Source organism: Urocitellus parryii, chromosome 3, assembly GCF_045843805.1.
Source record: "Urocitellus parryii isolate mUroPar1 chromosome 3, mUroPar1.hap1, whole genome shotgun sequence".
Classification (NCBI taxonomy): domain Eukaryota; kingdom Metazoa; phylum Chordata; class Mammalia; order Rodentia; family Sciuridae; genus Urocitellus; species Urocitellus parryii.
The window spans coordinates 87390999-87411693 of record NC_135533.1 but is presented as its reverse complement, the minus strand read 5'-3'; the positions used below and the strand labels follow the sequence as shown (position 1 = coordinate 87411693).

The window sequence follows — 20695 nt, the reverse complement described above, 5'->3', positions numbered from 1 at the left end:
AGGCTGTTTCCAAATGCTCAATATAATCTATTTTCTTACAAACCTGTAACTTTAAAACCTTTCTGTAACTGTATGCATATTATCTCACCTCTGTGTCTCTGGATTCTCAGTCTATAGCATATAGTCTATGTCTTTTAAGTACTTAAAACAACATTAAGTATATGGGAAATGCTCAAAATCCTAAGTTGTGGTTGCAGATCTTGATATTAGACACAGAAGCTCTTTGAGGGACTTACTTTAAGGAAACAAGGGTTTTAGCCAAAATTATATGTGAACAAATGCTTTGCAACTAAGAAGAAACTCAGAAGTAGCTTAAGTTTCTAACACAGAGCATTGGGCAATTAAACTATTATACTTCATATACTTACACGGTCATTAAAAATAGTGCCTTTCTCAGACTTTTATGGCATTTAAAAATAGTCATATGACAATCTACTAAGTGGAGATAAAGGCACATAAATTATCATACATATGCTACATACATGTAGATATAAGTGTTTATATCTACATGTATGTAGCATATGTATAATAATTTATACATATATAAATAGAATATATTATCTAAATAAGTATATAATATAAATAGAATTATAAATAAAATATATTATCTAACTAAGTACATAAATGAAATAGATCAACATTTAAAAGAATATATAAATAAAAGTTAAGAAGGTAAAAACATAAAAATATTAAAAATGGAATATAGGACATTTAAAATTTTCCCTTTCTATTTTTCCATGACTTCTAAAAAGTTTTGAGTATAAATTTGAAAAAGTATAAGTTAAAAAGAAATTTTAAGGACTCATGCTAATGATACATTTTCAACTATAGATGCCTTCTTATTGGCAGCATCTCTTGAATCATCAATATTTCAGGATTAAATTTTGCCTTTTATACTGAAACAAAACAAAACAAACAAAAAAACATACCAAAGACCCAACATTTGTTTCTTGTAAACATTTAATCATCTCACTAAGGGAACTCAGGAGTCAGGACCGTAGAGTTTCTCAATTATATGGTCTTCCCTGCAGAGGGCTGTGATGGGGATGAGCACTAGCCTTGGAGGTTTAGACATAGGCTCTCCCACAGTCCACTTTGGTATTAGAATTAATTGTTCTGAATTTATAAAACAGTAGGAGTTAATCCTCAGGATTAATAAAGATAATGAACATGAAAGTGAAAATACCTGGCACATTGCTTATAGACAATAAGCATCCAATAGCTACAGAGTAGCTATTATTATGATTATCAAACATGCACTGAAGGTAAGTGTGGGCAGTTTGAAGTTGCAACTGGTCTGGTATTTATTTCAGTGAGGGACAGGAAATGGAGCTAGCATCTCCATGCTTTCAAAAAATATCTCATTTCCATTAATACTTAATTTCTTGCACTGTTCATTCTTGCTACTTTCTTTGCCAAAGAAAGAGGGAGTGGGACTGGGGTTGTAGCTCAGTGGTGGAGTGCTTGCTTAGCAAGTGTTAGGCACTGGGTTCAATCCTCAGCATCACAAAGGTATTGTGTCTATCTACAACTAAGAAAATGAATTTTTTTAAAAAGTGGGAGGAATAAATCATGACCTAAACAGTTCTTATCTTGGGCAAATGAACTTCTAAATTAGTAAAAGACATCATCTATAAGGATGTTTCACCCACCCAACTTTCCACAGAATATCACATTCTACTAAGTTTTCTAGTGTATGACCACATGACTCTGCCTTTTCATGGCTACATTTGACTAAGACTGACCCTTCTCCCAGATAAGAACAATGAGCATTATCACTGACATGAAGGGGCTATCTACTCCTGCTAAGAGGTTTATCCAGGGTACTGTGGTTCTTAGGTTTGTGTTCTTTCTAGTTAAAAATGCTGAGAAGGAAGAAGGTGGACAACAGAAGCCAGACATATGAATAATAACATCTTCACAATAAATACTGTGTAAAAAGATATGTCTAGGGCTGGGGTTGTGGCTCAGTGGTTGAACACTTTCCTACCCTGTGTGAGGCCCTGGGTTCGATCCTCAGCACCACATTAAAATAAGTAAATAAAATAAAGGTATCGTGTTCAACTACAACTAAAAAAATAAATTTAAAAAAAAGATATGTCTAGTCCTACCTGTTGGCACACTAAAGTTAAAATTCAAAGATAAAATTTAACTTGGGGAGAGAAGAGGGGGTAAGTCAACCAAGATCTGAGAATTAACAGGATTGAATACACTGAGCAGCAGAGGGAGCTATTAGCTTGAATTCATCATTGCAGGTCAACAGTAAGAATATTGGATTGCTGTATCCTATCTACCTCTCTCTGCATGAATACTGAAGCTTTTTATTAGATTACCAGAAAGGCAACCACTTTGAAGGCAAATCTCCACAAGGTCATTGGAATTGTATAGGGTAAAACATACTTTCTTTTTTATTCCAATTTTTAAGTATCTTTGGTATTCTAGACACTTTTTACTGCTGATGTTTTTGCAAACCAAAGGCTTATAAACTTAAATAAGCAAAATTTCTTATTATTCTCAAAAATAAAGCAAACAGAAATACCACACACAAAAAACACATATTTTACTTCTGACCATATGAACATTAGCAGATAAATAGATCACTTACCGCAAAAACCCCTCGGACTACCCAGCCGTGGTGTTGCCGTAATGTTTTACCATATGCATTATCTTGAAGAGAAAAACAACTCAGTAAGGAATGTCTGCATTGGAATTTGATGTGATATTTGTATAATGTGCTTTTTAATGCATGATATATCATAGTACTATTGGTATTAAGAACTGAAAAAAATCTGATCATTTTTGTATCCTAAAAGTTTTATACATAGGGAAAAACCCACATGGATTTGTTTTATTTTTTTCCACATTATTTTATTGGTGTATTATAGCTGTACATAATGGTAGAATTTGTTGTTACATATTCATACATGCATACAATGTAATAATATAATTTGGCCAATCCTCCCCTCCTCCCTCCTTCTGGTCCCTTTCCTCTATTCTACTGATCTCCCTTTAATTATCATGAGATTCACCCAACCTCCCACATTTCATTTCCTTTTTCCTCTCTAAATTCACATGGATTTTTTTCTTTTTAAAGAAAGATAGGTACTTCCATTCTTATCCTGGATCAATATACCTTAATTTTTAGTTTATTATAGTGGGAAAAGTTTAATACCTACAAAGAAATAAGGAAGGAAGAAAGGATATTGAAACTAAGTACAGTTCAATCCCTTAGCTGTCTTTGTAAACATTTGCTTCCCCTTTTACAGAATGATCTCTAAGGTTCTTTTTAATTCTAATATTCTATTTTGGAATTTCAAATGTTTGCCTCTAAAACCCTGGATATACAGTACTAAAGGTAGAAACCTTTAAAAATGTTACGGAAAAGCTAGGTGTGGTAGTGTGCACCTGTAGTTCAAGCTACTCAAGGAAGTTCACTTGAGCCACCCTGGGCAGCACAATGAGACCCTGTCTCACCACCACCACCATTACCACCACCAACAACAACAATAACAACAAAAATCAAGCAAACAAGAATGGTATAGGAAGAATGGCTTGAAGTTATTAAGTTAGTTACAAAAGTAACTGGTGAGATGAAGTTATTAAGTTAGTTACAAAAGTAACTGGTGAGATCTATTAATAAGTCATTAATATTTCATACTTTAAAGAAAACAACCTATTATTTTTGTCCAAAATGAGACTTAAAAACTGGTAATATAATTTTAGTTAAAAAAAAGAGAGAGAGAGAGAGAGAATTCCAGGAACAAGATGGCTGCATTCTATACAAAGACTGTTTTCCTGAAGATTTAATAATTTGATGTGTGCAAAATTCAAAACTTATTTCCCCACAGGAATGAATTCATTCTCAGGAGGTATCCATTTTTATTTTAATGCTCCATCTTACTTCTGATTATTTTCTTCAACAGTTTATAGAATGTTCATTTCTAAATTATTAGTACAGTGTATCATGGGGGCTGTCTGACCTTGTTCTTTATGTTTTACTCTACCACATCTAAATTCTCTTTTCTAAACTTATTTTCATGTGTTAGTTTTAGCATTATCACAAGTACCACCATGATTTAATAAGTGCACAGGTGAGATTATAATAGGCTATAAAATATTTTCAATTATAACAAGAATAGATGTCAAAATCATAGAAAAACAAATACTACAAGTACAAGTTTCTAAGTAATGAAAAGCAATGTAGTTCACAGGACACTGTTAAAGGAAGTCAGATATTTGTGTTTTACTGGCTAAAATGGTACTGCCATGTGGCCACAGCTTATATACTTTAGTTTACTCAAGCTATGCAGGCTTAATTTATGTATAATTATTAATTATTAATTATGCAATTCCAGTCAACTTTTACTTTAAAAATTTGGATAAGGCTTTATTAATATGTCAGGTATATCCTATTTCAATTTTACATAATTTGAATTTACATAAAACACAATTACATTTTAGACCACTACTGAAATGTAAAATCAACAAATGAACTAAAAACTCATTTTTTAAAAAATGCCCAAAGTAGTTAGCTGGCATCTAGGGTTACAAATATCCCTGTCACATGAGGCTGCATTAAAATAAGATGAGGTCTAAGCCTGACCTATTTTGGTTACCTTTAAAAGATAATGAAATACATTAATCTTCACTGTAATTCCCTTCATTATCATAATGCATGTTCTATAATTTGAGATTATTTTTGGCCTCTGAAAGACATAAATAATGCCTTCCTCCCAATTTTTAGAGATGTGTCAGTTCCCCAAAGACAGAATCAAAATACATGAGGAGGAAGACTCGACAATCACCTTTGCCCAATTCTCTTTCTTTCACAAAAGAAAAAACAAAAGTCCAAGAAAGGCAGAATCTTGCCCAAGATCGCAAAGCTAAAAGCAATGAGAACTTGGGCATTTGTGTAGTATCAAACAAGTCTCCCCAAAAACTAATGTTTATTCTTTGTGAAAAGAAATAATGAAAATTAAAGACGCCTTTCCCAGAGCACCTTATTCTGGTCATGGAAACAGCAAAGATCTGATTTCTTTACCATTAACTCAGAAACATCTTTTGAGGTATTTATGAACTATGCCTAAATCTTTTATCTTTTAATCTCTAGAATTCTAAGTGAGAACAATCTTTCATTATTTAATCTGAGTAGACAACTACTTTTGTCTAAGAATTGTACATAGGAGAGTGCTTTTCTATTGTAAATCTATAACTGGTAAAGTTATTCTGGTCATGGAAACAGCAAAGATCTGATTTCTTTACCATTAACTCAGAAACATCTTTTGAGGTATTTATGAACTATGCCTAAATCTTTTATCTTTTAATCTCTAGAATTCTAAGTGAGAACAATCTTTCATTATTTAATCTGAGTAGACAACTACTTTTGTCTAAGAATTGTACATAGGAGAGTGCTTTTCTATTGTAAATCTATAACTGGTAAAGTTATTCTGGTCATGGAAACAGCAAAGATCTGATTTCTTTACCATTAACTCAGAAACATCTTTTGAGGTATTTATGAACTATGCCTAAATCTTTTATCTTTTAATCTCTAGAATTCTAAGTGAGAACAATCTTTCATTATTTAATCTGAGTAGACAACTACTTTTGTCTAAGAATTGTACATAGGAGAGTGCTTTTCTATTGTAAATCTATAACTGGTAAAGTTACATAGGGTTGTAGGGAGGTCAAAGGAGAAATACAAACCCAAGTCTTAAGAAGAGGAGCCTAGAAGTAGATAACTAAAGCCAGAAGGGTAGAGTTATTTTGAACCCAGGAAATAACAATCATCTCAGCTCTGCGAATGTGCTAAACTAGACCATCCTTAGGCAAAAAGTAGGAGAGGTTTGAAAGCAGGCAGACAAGTATGCCAGGAGGCTGTAGGAACAGATAGGCACTGGAGAAGTAAACCTGCCTGAGGTTCTAAAACTACTACATAGATAAATCCAATTGCTCAATTAAAACAGTATGAACATTTGCCTTGTGAGAACTCTTACCAATTCTTTCAAAAAAACCAAGAATGAACAGAAAATGTGTCCGAATACAGAGTCTAGAACAGATCCACATGCATAACACGGATGATATTATATACTAATGGGGAAAGAAGGGGTGATCGAATAAATGATGAATGCCAAACAACTGAATTACTGATGAGGAATTATCAAATTATATCTTATGTCATTCTCAAAACAAATTCCAGGAAGATGAAAAGCAAAGCTGCAAAACTTTCTGAGTATCAGAGAACATCTTGTGACCTTAAGGAAGAAAGGAAATTTCTTACACAAGATATAAAAATGCAAATCATAAAAGAAAACAATTACATGTTGGATTATATAAAATCCCAAACTTCTGTATACCAAAATACATCATAAATAAAGAGAAAAGGAATGCCACAGATGGCCAGAAGTCATAACTCATAGCTGAAAAGACCAATATACAAAAAATATAACAAACTTCCATGGGGAAAAGAAAACTTAAAAGAAAAAGGTCGAAATATATGAATAGGCAATTCACTGCAGAGGAAATCAAACTGACAGTGAAGATATGAAAGGCTGCTCAACCTTATTAGTAATCTAAGAACACAAACTCTAGTGATATTCTATAATTTTATAACCATCAGGCACAAATTAAAGAGTCTGACAATGACAAGTGTTAGTAAGAACATGGGAACTCTTGACTACTCTGCCAGTAATGACAAACTCCGGTGATGAATATGAGAGTATCTAGCTATGTGGTTCAGCCATTTCAATTCTACTATATACTGGAGCAGCAGCTCTCAGAATGTGGTCCCCACACCAACAACCTCAGCATCACTAGGAATTTGTTAGAAATGCAGTATTACACCTCAACCCAAATATATGGAACAATCTGTACTTTTTTATTTTTAGTACTGGGAATTGAACTCGGGACCTCACATGTTCTAGGCAAGTGCTCTACCACTGAGCTACATCCCAGACTTAAAAAAAATTTTTTTTTTTGAGACAGTCTCACTAGTTGCCCAGGCTGGCCTAGAACTTGCAATCTTCATGTGTCAGCCATCCGAGAGCTGGGATTACAGGTGTGTGTCAGCATGCCTGGCAGCAATTTTTGTTTTAAAGTACCTTTCATGATGCTAATATACTGCCAAGTTTGAAAACCACTGCTCTAGCAGCACAGCTTCTCAGCCAGTAAAGCTCAATGAATTATAGGTCTGCAGAAAGCCAGACCTGCAACCCCGTCAGACACCCTTAGTAATGAGCATACCCCACTATGCTGGGCAGATAGGATTTGCTATATGACCAAGAACATATATAAGGAATATCTAAACTGTAGCATTGTTTGCAATCATGAAAATCTGGAACCAATTTAAGTGTCCATCTGCAGTATACTTGTTTTTAAAAACTGTGGTGTATTCATAAAATGGAAGGTCAGAGAGCTGAAAAAAAAGAATGAGTCAGGACTATAAGCATAGGGTGGATAAATCTGAAAATTAGTACTGAATGATAAAGGAATAATGAGTATAACATGACACCGTGTATATGAGTTTAAAACTCAGAGCCCAATACTAGATACTGTTTATGAACACTTACATAAAAATAAGCATTATATAATGATAAACACCAAATTTAAGATGATCTTCTTTTGAAAACAAGGTAAGTAGTGGGATTAAAAGGTGGTACTATGAATAATATACTAGGTGAAGTGGTAGATATTTGTTAAATGTCTGTAATTTTAAAAAGTGGTACTAAAAAAGTACCCTATAAATTCTTTACAGTGACTAAGCTTCAGGTGAAATGAGTTTTATGGAGAAACAACAATCAGTGAAGAGATGTAAAACGAATGTCTAGAGATGCCTTTTTGTTAACTTCAGACACTGTCAAGAGAAAAACATGTGTATTAAGCCAATCTTATCAGTTCAGGCACATGCTGTGAGTGGTTCTGGAGAGGACATGACTTAATTCATGTTCCTTAGTATTTTTGGAATAATGAGTCAAGTTACGTTTTGATGTTCATTATCTGATTGTGAGTTCCTTCTCTTGTTTAGTTCTCCTTGTCTATGGAAGCCTTTCACATTAAATACATGACTGAGCATCCTTTCAACTTTTTTCCTGTTCTGTGCTAGAGATATTGGTTGGATTAATTTTTACTTGACATTTATGGAATCATTCTGAGGTGACAGACATGGCAATATGCTGTCCTGCTGAATGAAGAGTGCAGAGCACATAACATTTAGTACAATGGTGCATGAAATGCCAGAGCAACTCTTCCTCCTTCCACTTACAAGGATGCTTTTCAAAACCTCTTTTTGATGTGTGGTCATCTGCAAATGGAGAGGCTCAGTCATAGGGAAGACTATTAAACATATCTGCCTTGTGGACTCAACTCCTTCCTTAAAAAGATTTCTAGTGAATGGCATGGGGTGTTAAGGATATAGAGAAACTGTTGGCAAGAGATCACCCAAAGGTTTAACTCTGATCACCACAACGGGGATTCAAGTGTATAAAGAAGCTATGTAAAGCCTAAGGCATCCTTTCAGGTGCTGGGAACTGTTCCAGGTCACAGCACTCCAGCAATACAATAAGAACAGATGACTTTTCCAGAAAGGTTAGACACTAAGGTTTCCATTGTATCATTGAAAACCTTGACATATCATCTCCCATATCTAAGGCCACAAAGACTACAAGTTTTATGAGCATTTACCTCAAAAACTTTCCTAAGCAGCGTTTTATTGAAAAGCTATCTAATTATGATGAAAAGGAGGCAAAATTGACTGATGTTGTGACTAACTTTAGCACTTTAAGTCCTGCTCATGAATAATCTCTCAGATGCAGAAAAAATAAAATCCCAAATAATCAAGATGTAGCCAAGTAGCAGGTGAATTTCAATGGCCTGTCTTGCTGAGTAGGTCTCAAACTTTGGCATGCATTAGAATCATCCTGGATGACTTCTTAACACATGGCTACTAGGCCCCACCCTGAAGTTTCTGATTCAGCAGGTAGAGTGGAGACTGAGGGTCTGAATTTCTAGTAAGTTTCAAAGTGATGAAGATGCTCTACAGTTCGTGAACCAGCTTGTGGACCAGTGATCTAGATTTAGAAATCCAAAGAAATTTACTTACTTTTCAAAAACCTCAGTTTATTCACAGTCATTTGGAAGATTAAATATTTATGTAGAACTTAGTGTAGTAGTTATATCTGGTAGTCTTTAACAGTACTTTTACTACAATAATAAATTTTAGAATTAAAAAAATGATAATTTGCCTCATTTTAGACAAAATATCAGTTCCACTTGTAAAGGCTTTGACTTTAAAATAAGAAAAGCCATTATCTTGGGGAAAAAATATGCAAGGAGCCTATGAGGTATAAATAGCTATTGTATGAGTACTTTTCATAAAAAACATGTTTGTACAAAGCTTATTTGCCTGTATCTGAAGGGGCAGGAAGATGGTAGTTTAGGGGCCCTTTATCTCCATACACTGACTAGCAGCAAGAAATTTGGGATATTAAAATCAAAGACATGATTTTAAGCAAGAAAACCTTCTTTGATGTGAACCTGAACATTATTATTATAATGTACACATTACAGATGGTAGTTTAGGGGTTCTTTATCTCCATACACTGACTAGCAGCAAGAAATTTGGGATATTAAAATATCCCAAGAGATATTTTTATTTAAGGGATAAATGGGGAACTCAAATATGCAGGTAGTCCAGGAATGGGTAAAGACACTTTGTAGAAGAAACCTTTGGCACTTTTAAGGCAAGGATCCCAAAGTGACCTTGCTTTAGACCTTTCTGGGGACCTGAAGCAAGTATTTTATAATCATTAATGCTTCTGGTTCCCTACTGTGCAAAAACAGATTTATGGGATGATTAAGATATCTGCTACAGAGATGTCAGCACTGATTGTTTCATGGCACACCAGTATTTCTAGATGGTATGGCCTGGGGAAATCAAAGCAGGGCAGAATCCTAGACTTGTAGCCCAGAGGAGGATTAACAAAGGAAGGTAGAAGATATCTGTAAAACTGAGAAATGTCAGAACTTGACTCTCCAGCCCTCCAGAAGCATTAGTTAATTCATTTCACCATTTATAATCATAGATACTTAGTGCTTGGCTGTGTACATTATGATAATATGGGGCTTAGAAATAATATACAATCTCATCCTTCCCCCCACATGCTTCAAGGCCCATGCTGGAAGAATTACCTATAAGCCAAGGTGAGAGGTCAGCCACTCCACTAGGAACATGGTGAGGATGCTTCCAAATCCTAACATTTTCCAAAATTGGTCTGACAGATAAATCTATCCACCAACCCACCTATCCAATGTTATTAAACACCTTGTTGCAGTCACTGCAATCAAGTCTCCTTCCTCCCAATTTCAGTTCTACCACTACAAAATGGGAATGCAGGATGATAAACAGCCCTCAATCTCACTCCAGGGAAAATCCCATGATTCCCATTAAGACTAAGGAATGGCTTTCCATCAGTTCAGTGCTTCCTAGGGCATACTGATTTTTAGTAAGTTAGAACTAGATTACTAAGTACCAAGATTACTAAGTTACTAAGTCTCATGGGTCTTTTAAAAATTACACATATAGGAATCAAATAGTGAATAATACTGAAATAAGAAAACAGAAATCAAATCCCAAAAAACACAAATTTTCCCTGTACCCTGTCTCTTCCTACATGGGGTCTCAATTCCAAAGCCTATTCAACTAATCAAAATGTAAATATCACTTACTCAGGGCTGTCTGAATATCCTTTTCTCCATTTTTCACTTCTGTCAAAAACCCTTTTAAAAATTTGAGACCTCTAAAACGAAAAAAGAGGAATTATTATTATCTTTTAAGTTCACTTATACAGAATGAGTATAAAGAAATGGCAGATGCCAGCTTCTACTTCAGTAATATTTTGGGCTTAGTAATCAGGTCAAATCATACGGTGATCCTTTCTGAGTTTCTTCCCTGACATTTCCCTTTAGGATGCTCTAGACCCCTCAACCCATCTGATAAAACCTAAGGCAGTGGTCTTCAAAATGTGTAGTCACAGCACTGATGGTTTGGGCATCACTTGGAGATCTATTAGAAATCCAAATTCTGGGCCTTACCTCAGACTTAGGGAATCAGAAACTCTAGTTCTGAGTCCAGTGTTTCTAACAAACCCTCCAGGAGATTCTGATGTCACTAAAGTTGGAAAACCAACAACTCTAAGAGAGATGAGTTGGCTTTCCTGTCCTTTAAGATTTCTATCTTATGGGCTGGGGTTGTGGCTCAGTAGAAAGCTTACCTCACACATGTGAGGTACTTGGTTTGATCCTCAGGACCACATAAAAAAATAAACAAATAAAATTATTGTATTCATCTACAACTAAAAATATTTTTTAAAAGATTCCTACCTTATATATACTGTTAATATTATTATAATATAATATTTATCACCATCAAGAGGTATGCACACAAAAACCTGGCATTCTATTCATTAGCCCTTCTAAAAAAAAAAGCTATAGATTTTGGTTTCAGTCTTTATTCTGAAGTAGTATCCTTTGTACAACAATTTTTTGGTGCTAACATTTTAATCAAGCTAGAGTTATCTGCTGCCCCACCCTGACTGCCTCACCTCTTCAGCCACAAGAGGGCTTCAGTAGCTGAGTTCCTAACCTGAGCTACATCCGCCTCCACTTCATGTAGCACTATCTTCTGGAGGGTAGTAAATTCTTCCTTGTTGGTTATATACTTCTGATTTACTTTCTGGAGAAAAAATGGAAATAATCTAAGTTAATAATGTTAAAGTCACCAAGCAAATCAGTATAGTTATTGAGATTTGTACATTTGGCAAGAAGGCTCTAAGAAATAAAAGACCTCCTTCCTTATGTTTTCAAAGCAATGTGGGTTTGTTTGTTTTTCTGTTTGAGATTCTATGAGGATTCTGCTGGAATTAAACAGTCCCAGAGTTTTAAAGTATTATTCCTGAAGTATACTTTTTCCTGCCTTAGAACCTCCCTTACAGCTGTGTTTGGTAAATCATTTTCATTTTGATTATAAAACTAAATCATCATTTGTTTGAATGAGATTTCAAGCAACTAGTCCCTCCAAATTATAGTAAAGAAATATATATCTACAGAAATTCCTTACACTGCTTCCTCAAAGACAACACAATCTGTGATGAGAACTGCAGATTTGTATTGGGTACTGTATTCTTAAGAAGATAATATTCAATCTACATTTTAAAAGAAACTCAAACTTTAAAAGTTGGAAGCAATGTGTACAACTCTCTCATTTTACTGGGAAGGAGGAGGCTCAGAAACAAGTGTGTTGCTACGCTTCCACAGCTGAACCTGGAAGTTGGGCCTATTGGGAATCAGACCATTAACAACTATTTTCACTAATAAACTTTTTGAAAAAACATAACTGTCATTGTTTAAATCTAAAAATCACAGAGTCAGTATTGATATAAGAGTAATTCTCCACTGATCCACGCTCCAGGTTTGAAAACTTCCTTTGTCGTATATAATAAAGGCTTATTGTCATTCCCCTACTAAGCATTCCAACTGGGAAAAGAGAGTTGCTCTGTTAAAGAGCTATAGTAACTTTTTTTTTCTTTTGGGTACTGTGGATTGAAGTCAGGGCCCTTGACCACATCCCCACCCCAAACATTTTGTATTTTATTTAGAGACAGGATCATACTGAATTGCTTAGTGCTTTACTTTTGCTGAGGCTGCCTCAGCCTTCCAAGCCACTGGGATTACAGATATGTGCCACCATGCCTGGCTTATAGTACCTTTGTAACTTGTTGGTTTATTATTAGCAAACACAAAAGTATTAAAAATGTTTGCAAGTTTTCTCAGATATCAGCCAGTATACTCACCTTGATATTTCCAACAAGATCCATCTTAACAGGAGCAAACACTGTAGGACCAAGTTTGTCTGGAAGAAAGAATAAAAACATGTTTGAAAAAGTAATTTTTCAAGTGAAAAGTATCTTTTTAAAATTTTTTCATGGGAAATATTTTATGATAACAATAAGTTTAGAAGGTCTTTTCTCCAACAACTTTAATTTTTGCTTCTAAATCATTTTCTAAAAAGCTTGACATTGTTATCACCTTTTTCTATTTTACTACTATGAGGTGGAATGACTATAACATGGTCCTAAGTGAAAGGTGAGATGAAGATAATCTTATAAATTTAGAAAACATATTTGAAATCCTTAGCATTGTACTGTCTAATATGGTAGTTACCAGATATGTGACTATTTAGCATAAGCAATGTGGCTTGATCCATATTGAAATGTACTGTAAGTATAAAACACATAAAAGATTTTGAAGACGTAGTACTGAAGAAATTAAACAACATATCTCATTAATGATTATTTTAACTGACTATATGTTGAGATGATATTCTGGATATACTATATTTAAAATGTTATTAGAATTAACTTTTACTTTACTATTTTAATGCAACTTATAGAAAACTTAAAATTACATATGTGATTTGAATGTTTATTTCTGTTAGGTGGAAGTATTTTTAATAAATTTAACTCTGCTAAGTAAAATCTACTGATTTTAACTATTTAAGTATACCAAATATAATTTTTTCTATAAATAGGAGTATAGGTATAATAAAAGAGTATAGTATAATAAAGGAATATAAGTAAAAAGTCAGAAAGGAATGCTTTCCCTCCCCCAAAAAAACCCACTTGATTGACTTAAAAGACAGATAGCTTAAAAAAAAAAAAAAGAAGGAAATAAAATAGCATACTAAAAAAACCAAAAAACTGATTCCCTGGCTAAAAATCAGGGAAGAGTAGAAAAGGAACAAAGAGCAGATAGGAAAACAAAATAAATGGCAAGATGATAGAAACATCAATAGAATTAAATGAGTCTAAACAACATAATTCACTACAAGTAATAAATTACAAGGAAAATACACAATGATTACCATAACTACAGAAAAGCATTTGATAAAATTAGCTCATTCGTGATTATTAAAATAACTCTTAAGCATACAAAAATCAATTTATCTACATATTATCAATGAATAATTGGAAAATAAAACATTTTTACAATAGCATCAAAAGCATAAAATTCCAACATTTATTCCTAATAAAAGACAAAATTATAAAAAACACTTCTAGAGAAAATAAAGATGACTTAAGTGAATGGAGATATGTGTGTGTGTGTGTGTGGGTGGGTGGGTGGGTGGGTGTGTGGTTCACAAAAGATCTTCCTCCCAAAAACTTTAATTGCTGCTGGGATTACTGGCATGCACCACCGTGCCCAGCTAACAGACCCATTTTATAAGGCAAACTGGTTTTCAACTAAGGTGTCAGAGAAATGTTTAAGGAGAAAATAATAGGTTTTGCCGAATGATTTTTAAATAGCCACATTATCATAAAGAAAACAAAACTGAAACTCAATTCCTTACTTTCTACCATGTACAAAAAGTAATTCCAAGATGGATTATGGATATAAATGTAGAAATTAAAGAATCTAGAAGAATATACAAGAAAATATGACCTTTGGTTGTGGTAAATAAAGGTTTCTTAGGACACCGAAACCATTAACTACAAAGAATAGGTTGGACTCTGTCAAAACTAAAAACTTCTGCTTTTCAAAGATACCATAAAAAAGAAAAAAGCAAGCCACAGTCTGAGGGAAAATATTCAAAATATATAGGTCTACAACAGAATTTTATTCAGAATATGCAAGGAACTCTTGCAACTCAATAAGAAAAGAAAAATAACCAACTGTTTAAAATGGGTTAAAGATGCAAACAGAAACTTCACAGAAGATAGAGCAATTGCCAATAATTACATGAAAAAGTATTCAACATTACTAGTCATCAGGGAAATGCAAATTAAAGCCACAATGAGATATTATTAAACACAAGAATGGCAAAACCCAGAAATACTGACATCACCAAAGCTAGTAAAGATGTACAGAAACTATAATATTCATATGCTGCTGCTGGATATGTACAATTGTGCAACAACTGTATAAACTGGCAAATTATTATAAAGTTAAATTTACTAACCAGCGATTCTGGTCCAAGAGATTTACTTGAGAGACATAAATATATGCCCAGACACAAAAATGTTCAAAGCAACTTCATTTATAATGCAAACTACCCAAATGTCCATCAATAGGATCAATCTTCATTTACAGGACTCCTACTTAGCACTACAAAGCAAAGAACAACTGATATGTACAACAAAGATGAATCTCAAAAAACACACTAAACAAGGAAAGCCAGATGCAAAAGAGTACATTTACATGAAGTTTTAGAATAGGCAAAACTAACTTATGGCAATGGAAATCAATAAAATGATCACCTCGGGATGGGGAGTGTACTGAATACCAACTGGCACAGAGAAAAACGTGCTGAAGTGATGAATATATTCTGTATTTTGATAGGGATGTGAATTCATAGGCTGGGTGCACTTATGAAAACTGACTGAATCATAGTTCTTACGTTCCATGAAAGTTAAACCTCAATTTAGAAAGGTAGATGATTAAATGGGTCATACAGTAAATTTCAGCACATTAGCAATCCCTGGTATTACCGATTTTACATAAGTAAATTCGAGCTTAAGCAAATTTATATATGTAATATTTTTTATTCTTTGAAAAATTTTATTACTGGTAAAATATTTTTTCATAGTACCAATAAATTTGAAGTCCTATTCCTCAACTACTTTCACTTTTACTTTTATGAATGCTTTCCAGAAAGCAGAATTCTTTAAAATATTTGATCATAATTACAAATGAAATGAGAGTATGCAATAATGCTTAAGGCCATAAAGCATGTCTCAATTTACATATAGTCTAGGATATTTCTCCAGTTCTCATATTATAAACAAATATCCTTATTTAGTGTCACATTTTTTGCATGTTAGGGTATTTTTCTGTTGTTAACTTTGCTGTTTAGAGGGCCCCCCAAATATAGTGCTATTTAGTGTACATAAGCATGAGAAGTCTGTGATGTGGCTTATGGACAAAATATGTGTTTCAAATAAGCTTAATTCTGGCATGACTCAGTGCTGTTGGTTGAGAGTTCAATGTTAAATGAAGACAAATTCTAGAAGGCAATGAATAAGGTAACTACAGAAATCTTACCTAATACTGGAACCACAGCATAACATGATGCCAAGAATGCTTCTGTGGGAATGCCACTGTCTTCCAGAAGTTCAATGTCACTAAAGCTAAACAATTTTGTGATAACAGAGAAGGAAAGATTGAAAATACAACATCAGCATTCTCTGCAGTTCAGATTCAGAAACAGCTGCCTTCTACAGGGCAAACCAAATGGTCTGATTTCACGGAAATGCCACAGCCATTTCTTTTCTTTTTCTGTAATTATAAAATGGTCCATTAAAATAATTTTCCAAAGATACTCTAACAAAACAAGCTTAAATTTGTTCAGATTACACACTCATAATCCAATTCCTTCTCATCCACCTTTATGGTAAATAGTAAAGTAGATACCTGATATACCATACTCTCTATTCTATTAGAATATACCATCACCTAAAAGGACCACTATGACTGATTTTGCAAAAGAGAAACTGGTGTTCAAGTGTTAGTGATTATAGAGGGAGGTACCTGGTGTTCATGGTACTAAAAAAAGTTGGAATAACTTCTTTGCCTTCTTCCCAGAGGGATTCTGGAGAGCAACTTGAGGAATCTGATCCAGACTGTGCCAAGTCGTTGTCATTTCCCAGGTTTTTCTCTCCATTATCCTTAATTATTTCACCTTGGACTGCAAAGTAGAGGAACCTATTACTAACCTATTATATGCTTATTTAAAAAATTCATACAGACATTGGTAAAAATTTCTAAAACTTGGAAAACTGTACAGAGATAAAAATTTGTGAAGTATTTACAACATAAACATAAATGTACAAACATACCGAATTAGGATTAAAAATTGATTTGTATCCTGCTTATTTTTGATGAACAGTGTTTCATGAATATTTCCTTATTCAATATTCTTCAAAAACTTGATTTTAATGACCATGTGAAGGACATTTTGGTGATTTCTAAAATCTTACTATTATATGTATAGATAATCCTCAGTCAATCTGCATATTCTGTATTTGTGAATTTAACCTACTTATAAAACCATTTATAACCCCAAAATCAATATTTGTAGCACTTTTCCATTTTGTGGACATATGCAGAATGGTGAAACACTTGTCACCTGATAGGCACATTCCTAGCTGAGGTGGAACAAGGTGATGCTTTGCCTTCTTATTTCAGTTCTCATATTATAAATAAATATCCTTATTTAGTGCCTCTTTTTTTACATGTTAGGGTATTTGTTGTTGATTTTGCTGTTTAAAGGACCCCCCAAACACACTACTGTCTCATATACATAAGCATAGTGTACATAAGCTATGATGTGGCTTATGGATAAAATACATGTTTCAGATAAACTTCATTCAGGCATGACTCATAGAGCTGTTGGTTGTGAGTTCAATCTTAATGAATCAACAATATATATAGTTGATTAAACAATACATTAAACAGAAATATACTTAAAACATGGTTATGTATTGACTGGTTGATGTAAATGTGATTAGAGGCCTGCAGAAAGCTAACTCTTAAAGAGAAATCCCTAGAAGTAAAATTATTGGGTAAAATATATGACAATATGTTTTGATAAAATTTTTTTCTGTCATTTACTCAAGAGATAAGACTTCAATGTTGTATATATTACTTTTCTTATATTAACAACTAAGATTTTCCAGGATTTGGAACTGTAGCTCAGCAGTAGAGTGCTCGCCTAGCACACGTGAGACACTGGGCTTGATCCTCAGCATCACATAAAAATAAATAAGTAAATAAATAAAGGTATTGTGGTAATCTACAACTAAAAAAAAAAAAATTAAAAAAAAAAGATTTTCTAGGATTAACATCTTTTTCTTTTCTCTCATCTAAAAAAAATTGGTCTCTTATTTCAGGACAGATTGGGAAGAAGTATTTTTTTTAAATTGCAGTTTTGAATTATTAGTAAGCACTTATAACAGTTAAGGGCTTTAAAATGGTTATCTTTGCTCTGAAGAGTGAGTTTTAGTGATTAGTGCCATTGAAATTAGCTAATTTAAAAGTAACTATAGTGCCTTAAATTTAGCCTTAAGAAGAAAAAGAAGGCTGGTGTTTGGTGAATTCTGACAACCTCAGCCCCACCAGAAACCAGGAGAATGAAAAACTCAACTGCCCTAATTTCATATACTCTTGAGTCTGACCTTATTGTCTAAGTTCTATAAGGCTTTGAGATATACTACGAAGTATCAGTGAAGTACTCATACTGTCTAAAACTGCTCACGGAAGTTTATGAACATCCCAGCCAAGAACAGTAGGCAGGAAACTTCCTCTTCATGTTCTTATCAACACTGCTCAGATGGGATGACAGAATGTAGTTCAGTTAAGTGACCTGTCTTACTGAGCTAACATGCTCTTTAGGAAATACCTGGCATACTGTCTTGAGGCTAATCCCTATCAAGTATCACATCATGGGTATAAATCAAAACATCAAATCTTCTATTGTTCAATGTTTGTTTCAGACTTTGTTTTTTACCTGTTATATTATCCTCAGTATTTTCGTCACTTGATATGCTGCAGTCTATCTCTGAAGATTTTGAATACAAGGAGCTCTTATTTTTCATTAGGATATCTTCATCACCATTTATTTCCATATTTAAAGATCCATTTTCACAACTGTTCAGTTCCATTTGCCTAAAATTTTTTTATAAAGAAAAAAAATAAAAAGTCTAGTGATTTAGTAATAGGTTGCCCAGGTAGATGCTAACTCTGAGGGATGAGGGAAGGGTTCACAATCATTAAATTTTAACATTGATTTAAAAAACTGTTAAACTAAGCCAAGCCTCTTAGCCTCCCACAGACATCAAGATAAGTATATGTGGTGGGAGTAGACCTGTCTAATGGTTCTTCTTGTACCCTGAAGTGACCCTTTCTGATCCCTACCAGCATTAGGAAATAGTCATTGACAGCCCTCTGGTTTCCAATCAGCTTTCTCCAGGTGCCACATTTAACACTTTTTGACCTTCTTCAACTCCCTTCTGGGAGGCTTTTTCTCAACACCACTAGCCACTTCTAAATGTTTGCTTAGCAGTTATTGTCTAGAAGCCATATGCTGGGGTCTCCCTGCAACCTATATCTCAGAGAAAAACAAAATCCAAGGAGAATCCAAACACATCTTGAGGGATCTGTCACATTTTAGAATTACCTATTCAACAGTCAAATGACATAACTGATTCTGTTAAAGGGACAACACAACATCTTATTATAGGGAATTATAGTTAGCCAAATTAGAAATTAGGACAAAAATATTTTCTTCCAATAAAAAATAAGGGGGGGAAGGATCCAAGCTATATGATGACTCTAGGAAAAGCATTTGTTATTTTCTAAAAACCACTATTTCAATCTAGAATTCAAAATGTGGGAGTATGCAGAGGCAATATCTCAAAAAAAAAAGTTTCTATTTATCTATCTCCGTAGATGTTTCTAGCAGAAAAATTTAGAAAAATAGAAACAACCAAATTGAGAATAATCCTTGTAATAAAGAAGCAAACAACAGTAAATAATGATTCACTATAAAGCATTAATTTGGAAGGATAAGTATCTCGATTGTGTCAATACATGGGAATGCCTATACAACATAAGTAAATAGAAACACAGTGACTATGTAAATGTGTACCTTTTTGTGGTGCTGAGGATGAACTCAAGTTCTCATGCATACTAGACAAGTTGATGCTGTACTGCTGAGCCACATTTACAGCTCAGCATTTACTTTAAAAAAATTTTTTTAATTGAAAGAGTATTTAGAAGAACAGAAATAGTTTAGATTTTGGTAATAAGTGAAGTTTTCAACCTATACAGTTACTCAAGGTTTTTTATTTCGAAACAACACAGAATAGCACTCAGTGTTTCTGGATAAAAGTACACTTAAGTCAATATTCAACTCCTCTATAAAAGAAGATCCATCCTTTGGTAATTCCAGAAAGATTAAAAAGTTACAGGATATGATGGGTGAGATCCATATCCTAAAGCAAATACCAACACTTTCCTTTAGTGCTGAAGGTCTGCACTACTTCAAGCTCACTCAAAAAAGGAAAGTCAGATATTGTTTCCTTCTAGTACATCTCAAATCACAAGAAAAACCACCATAAAATCAAAATATCATTCCATTTTTTTAAACAAAGAATAACAATAGCTGTAGTTTTTTTGAAAGAAGAAAAAAATGTTATATACCTTTCCAATGAATTATGAATTGGTACAACTGGATGTTTCATCTTTAAAAGAAGAAAAGAAATAAAGTTTACTTCCAATGAGACATTATTTATAATTCTTTTTTTTTTTAAAGAGAGAGAGAAAGAATTTTTTTTAGTATTTATTTTTCAGTTTTTGGTGGACACAACATCTTTATTTTATTTTTTATGTGGTGCTGAGGATCAAACCCAGCACCCTTCGCATGCCAGGTGAGCGAGTTACGGCTTGAGCCACATCCCCAGCCCCATTATTTATAATTCTATCACATATGAAAGTGATAAATATAACCATAATATATTACTGCCCCACCCCATCAGAAATAATTTTAGGTCTTCTTAAAATGGAGCCACTGATCCCAACTAGCCCAACTTTTAAATCTAACAGGGGTACCCAAATTTCTAAGGAAAACAAAGGTGGCCTTTTTCAAAGT

General features: G+C 33.7%; 1 protein-coding gene across 3 annotated transcripts in view; it reads right to left on the bottom strand.

Annotated features, from left to right (window-relative positions):
* Positions 1 to 20695, bottom strand: part of Plekha8 (pleckstrin homology domain containing A8) — a 55447-nt gene that overhangs the window by 10765 nt on the left and 23987 nt on the right. For all 3 annotated transcript variants that reach the window (XM_026401565.2, XM_026401566.2, XM_026401564.2), the window contains exons 6-13: positions 20248 to 20288; positions 18554 to 18711; positions 16576 to 16732; positions 16090 to 16175; positions 12843 to 12901; positions 11595 to 11725; positions 10720 to 10790; positions 2606 to 2667 (exon numbers count right to left, since the gene is read on the bottom strand). In XM_026401565.2, coding sequence (XP_026257350.2) covers positions 2606 to 2667; positions 10720 to 10790; positions 11595 to 11725; positions 12843 to 12901; positions 16090 to 16175; positions 16576 to 16732; positions 18554 to 18711; positions 20248 to 20288 — 765 coding nt within the window. The remainder of the gene's footprint in view (positions 1 to 2605; positions 2668 to 10719; positions 10791 to 11594; positions 11726 to 12842; positions 12902 to 16089; positions 16176 to 16575; positions 16733 to 18553; positions 18712 to 20247; positions 20289 to 20695) is intronic.